This window comes from Lolium rigidum, chromosome 6 (genome assembly GCF_022539505.1).
Source record: "Lolium rigidum isolate FL_2022 chromosome 6, APGP_CSIRO_Lrig_0.1, whole genome shotgun sequence".
Classification (NCBI taxonomy): Eukaryota; Viridiplantae; Streptophyta; class Magnoliopsida; order Poales; family Poaceae; genus Lolium; species Lolium rigidum.
The window spans coordinates 188,140,459-188,145,721 of NC_061513.1; the positions used below are offsets into that span (position 1 = coordinate 188,140,459).

The 5,263-nt window shown below is 49.6% G+C and overlaps 1 protein-coding gene across 1 annotated transcript; it reads right to left on the bottom strand.

Moving 5' to 3' along the window:
* Positions 1-3,610: 3,610 nt before the first annotated feature.
* Positions 3,611-4,999, bottom strand: LOC124667322 (myb-related protein Hv33-like). The gene is made up of 3 exons (XM_047204624.1): positions 4,846-4,999; positions 4,593-4,722; positions 3,611-4,361 (listed from the first exon to the last, which is right to left on the bottom strand). The coding sequence occupies exons 1-3, from the start codon at positions 4,982-4,984 to the stop codon at positions 3,716-3,718; spliced, it is 915 nt and encodes a 304-aa protein (XP_047060580.1). The 5' UTR covers positions 4,985-4,999; the 3' UTR covers positions 3,611-3,715.
* Positions 5,000-5,263: the final 264 nt, after the last annotated feature.

A 5,263-nucleotide genomic window follows, 5' to 3' on the forward strand; every position in this document is an offset into this window, starting at 1 on the left:
ACATAATTCGAGGATTTTCCCGAAAGTTGAATTTACGCACAAAAACGAGACACCAGAGCAATTCTGCTGAAAACAGCGTTAGTCCGTGTTAGTTGTATCCAAAATACACAAATTAGAGGCAAAACAATAGCAAAAGTGTTCGAGAAAGTGGATACGTTTTGGACGTATCACTCCCCTTCTTGGTGCCCCGCACCACGCTTACCCAAAATGGAGTCCACATCAGTCATGGAGGTATCTCCCGCCAAGAACACAAAGGAACTCAGTCCTCTAAGTGGCGGGACCATCTCCTCGCTTCCCAATCCGAGCAAGGTAGCTAGCACTTGGGTAGGCGGGGTACATGGCAAGAGGGAGCGGAGCCTCAACAACCATCCTATGTTGCACCCCACCACCATTTGTTCGCCCCGCACCACGAGAACGCCCCCACCGTGTCGCTGACTTCTTTTGTATTCTTCCATTACATGGCCTTTCCTCCACACACGCAAGAGGAAGATTCATCAGATTTATTTTAGATGACAGTTCATGATCCACCTCTGCCGACCCTTCCTTCTCACCGTCCTCAAAACCATCCCAAGCATCCACCCTTGCTGGTATGTGATCCCCTGTGTGTCTGACAACCCTACTATTCCTCCTCCGATCTGATGGTACTCCAAGAGTTGCGAGTTTTCATCACTTGAGGAAAAGTTCAGACCCATCCTAACCGAAGGCTGGCCCTGTGGGTGGCCATACGCTTGCCTACGCTCAAACTTCCGGACTGGCGAACACCTTAAACGAGCGTCATAATCCAAAGAAGGAATGCCAATGCGCATCTTCTCACAATCAGTATCATCGTGCCCAATGAATCCGCACCAAAACAAAAGTAAGGCACCCTTTCATACCGGAGCAGAAAAGCACTTGCATCATTCTCCTCCTTTCCTTTCACATGGGTAGTGTTTGATCGGCGCGAGACGACGGTCAATCGGGATCTCTACCCGCAACCTCAAAAAACCATATTGACTTTTACCCTCTCGCATCCAAATCTGCCTCCAAATAGTTTCCCAGCTTGTTCCCAATAAGCATAGCCGTGGCCTTCTTCTGGCGATTCCATGGCAAGTCATATACCTGTAACCATAGTGGAACAGAATTTAGTACAGTTTCAGACGGTCTCATCTCCCCTTGTACCTTGGTGACGAGCAATGGGTAGCCTATGTATATCCATGGACCGCCCTGTGAGACAAAGTTGAAATCTCCTTCAGAGAATAGAGTGATCTTAAACCAATTCTTCCCTAGCGGGGCGAAATTAACCCCCGTACGCAGCCTCTAGACTTTGGCATTGAAGTGGTATGTCATATCTTCAAGGTCAGGCATCCGCTGGCTGATGTATCTTCCAAGTAAACTCCAGCGCTGCTGCATCTCCGGCACATGTTCCTCCACCTCCTCCTCCAACTCACGAATATCATCGTCCTCCATTTCCACCTCGCCGCCCAAGAAATCCTCCAGATCCTCTAAACCCTACTTGACTGCCGAGGGCCAGTTCCCGTTCACTGGATCCTCATGGCTAAACGCCGACGAAAACTCCTGGCCGCGCAGAGAGATGGGTGTAGTCCCAGCTAATAACTTCGAGTGGGTAGGTGCCTCACCGGCTCCCCCTTGATCACCACCATTGCGAGCAGGATCCATCACCCAAAACCTTGCAAAGCTTGGATCTACACCAGGATCGTGGCCAAAAAGAGGATTTTCATAGGTCTTCTTCTTCTCGTCTCGGATTTCCTTTGCACCGAGATCGCCTTTTAAACCACCGCGGCCTGGACCTTCCTTACTCCTCCAACCTAACGGAGGTTGTACTCCGCCCGGACTCTCCTTCGTGACCGACCCGGACTCCACGCCGTCCTCAGAGACTCGATGACCACGAAGACTCATGATGCTCCCGAGATGGCAGGGTGGCGGCGCTCGATCGCCCGCTCGTCGCCAAACCCTAACCCTAACTCGTAGTCAGACTTCCTACCTTTGAGAACTAAGTTAGTTCCGAGTAGTGATTTAGTACTCCTCCGATCCATATTAGTTGTACTTAATATAAATGTATCTAGACGTATTTTAGTTCTAGGTACATCCATACTAGTGTCATCCATACTAGTGTCAAGTACGGAGTAATATGAATAGGGACTACTAGTGTCAGGTGACACGTGCTCAGCTCAGCAGCTCGGTCCATGCTGTCAGCAATCATGAATGGCCGAGCACTTCTCTCTGCAGAAGAAAATATAATGCACTCTCTATGTTTTCTACAAGTAATACGATGTTGTACCCCTCACAAAAGAAATTTATTACTGTATTTACTTTAGTTCCGTACTGGAAACACTATATCGATCAATGTCGATCGATCCGTACCGTTGAGGAAAGGCAGCATCCATGCACATACGTACGAGACGGACACAAGCAAAGGGGACAAGACGCTATCATGTGACAGTTCGCGACGTCGTTGCCAAACCAAGAAAAATTTGAAGACTTTAGCCCTCGCGGTGTCGCGCTCACGCTGTACGACGTCGTAACACGTCGCTGCGCAGCAACCACGTCTTATTGATTGTTGAACAAGGCCTAGGTCCATTTGCAATGGACGCAGGACGCGTAATATTCCGAGGGAAATTAACATGGATACTCTAACTGTAAAAGTATCTCGCGAAAGTATATATGTAAAGATATCTATTCTGCTAGTTAGGTTAATTAGAGCTAAATTAGTTTTAGGTACTCCGCCCTCCGGTTTAGATACAATCAAATTTAGATAAATTTTAGATCTAAGACATCTTTTGTAGGATGGACGGACTATTAGATTTGCGTTGTAATTCGATAATTACACATGGGTACATAATTTTGGGGTGTGATTTATTGTCAGTCGACGGAGAAGTAACTTAATTCTTAGTTAGATGAAGTCATCAAATTTTACAACCCATGCCGTAACTTATGACTAGCACGAATCACAAAACAAATCTACATCCGGATTATTTTCCTCAGTTGCATTCCGGCCCAATTGCAACTTAAATAAATCTAGTTCCAACCCCCACTTACAACCGAAACAACTCACTTATAATCCATCTTACAACTCATACACACACGAATCGTGATGCAATCAAATGGTGTAGGATTTTTTTTGCGGGTAAAATGGTGTAGGATTTAAATAAGAACTAAGTTAGTTCTCAGCTACCAAATCCGATATAATTGCATATTTTGTCCCCCAATTACATATAAATTACACATAAAACTGAATCACCGAAAATTAAGTTAGTTTTATGTCGACCGTGAACTGGCCACTGGTTGCATGCATGGATGTACATTCGGCGCGCAGTACTGCGCTAGTTCCAAGATTCATGGAGTGCAAGGCGCAAAAGTTAGACATCGAATTGAACATTCCATGAACACAGCATGTTCTTCCCTTACAAAAGCATGACCCCCATGAATTGGGGGCCGTGTGTGTGTATATATATAACCCTTATTATGATCACAGTATACCATTCTGTTAACTAATTAATAAACAACTTAATGGAGTAAGTACTTCCAGGAGAGGGGGGTGTTGGAAAAATAACGAGAGCTGCATACGCGAAGCATGCATATCTGTGACGAAGCCACGCATGATGCCGACGGTGACCGATCTATTGATCAGGTGGAGTGAAGTTTGTATCTCCAGATGTGTGTGTGGCTGTCGAATATCGATGGAGACGTGCATGAAGCTGGATCATCCCCTAGTGAGCTAGAGGAAGTCGAACTCGTCCTCCAGGGCGCCGCGGGCGAGCTCGAAGCACGACTCCGGCAGGTCTCGGGACAGCGACCGGATCGGGAAGCTCTCGGAGGAGGCGCCGCCGGCACCGTGCTGCTGGTGGGGATCCTGGTGCTGGTGCCAGGGGCTGAACTTGGCCGGGTCGAGGAACGGGTACGGCTCGGCGTCGCGGAAGATGTCCATGTGCGCGAGCGGCTCCACCACATTGGCGCAGGTCCCCCAGGTGCCGTTGCTGTTGCTGGAGCTGTCGCCGCCACCGGTGTAGGCGCTGTACGTGGCGGCGTCGGAGGAGACGCCGCCGTAGTCGCAGAAGGAGCCGTAGGAAGCCTGCATTGCCGGGACGTTGGTCACGGACATGGGGTCGAAGCTGCAGTCGACAGGGGAGTGCGGCGGCGCCAGGGGGTCGATGTCGCTGCCAGCGGCGCCTCCAAAGCAGTGTTCGTCCTCCGCACCCAGCAGCTGCTGCTTGCACTCGTCGTGCGGCTCGGCGTCGTTGAGCGGCTTGTGGGTGGTGGGGTCGATGCCCCGCTGCCGGAGCTTCTTCTTGATGCACGAGTTCCAAAAGTTCTTGATCTCGTTGTCTGTCCGGCCTGGCAGCTGCGACGCTATCTGGGACCACCTGGCCACATATATACGACATACAACAATTCAGGCCAGTCCACTTGTTTCTGTATGCAATAGCCAGCCAGCTGCTTAACTCCGATCAAAATCAGAGAACAGTAAAATTGAACATATATTCCTAGTGTCAGATGCATGTCTGCTGGGGTTGTCGGTCGCCGCACAGTTCATGTGAAGCTAAGGGTAAGTAGCTAGGAGGTCGTAGCTGTTAAGATTAGTTAGTTATTCACACCTGTTGCCAAGGATCTTGTGAAGGCTGACAATGAGGTCCTCCTCCTGCTGGGAGAAGCTGCCTCTCTTGAGATCAGGCCTCAGGTAGTTGATCCATCTGAGCCTGCAGCTCTTGCCACATCTCTCCAAACCTGAACACAGAAATAATCACATTTTACTTACTTATTACTAGCACAAGGAAGAGATAAACACAGACAAGTTAGCTCCTAGCTAGCTCTGACTGAGTGACTGCTCATATATACGTAAAAACATACCGGCGAGCTTTGGGACGGAGCTCCAGCAGCCGACGCCGTAGCGGATGATGTGGTTGTAGAGTTTCTCGTCCTCCTCCGGCGACCACAGCCCCCTCCGCAGCTTGGGCTTGGAGGAGCACGCCGCCGCCTCGCGTCCCATCGCGCTCGTGGATGGATGGATGGATCCCTGCGTCTGCGTGAGTGAGGGCTACAGGCGCGAGCGCGGAGGTAGCGGCTGGTGATGGCAACAATGATGGTGAGACGGCATGGCACAGGTGATATAAAAGCGACGGTTATCTGAGACTGCCAGAAGCTAGCAGTTCCGTCCAACTATGCTTGAGCCTTAAGCTAGAGATTAACAGCAATTTAAAGTGGAGGGAGGCTTGCTCGCTCAAGGAAAGGAAGAGAGAGCACTGTGCAAGAAAAGGCGGAGGCAATA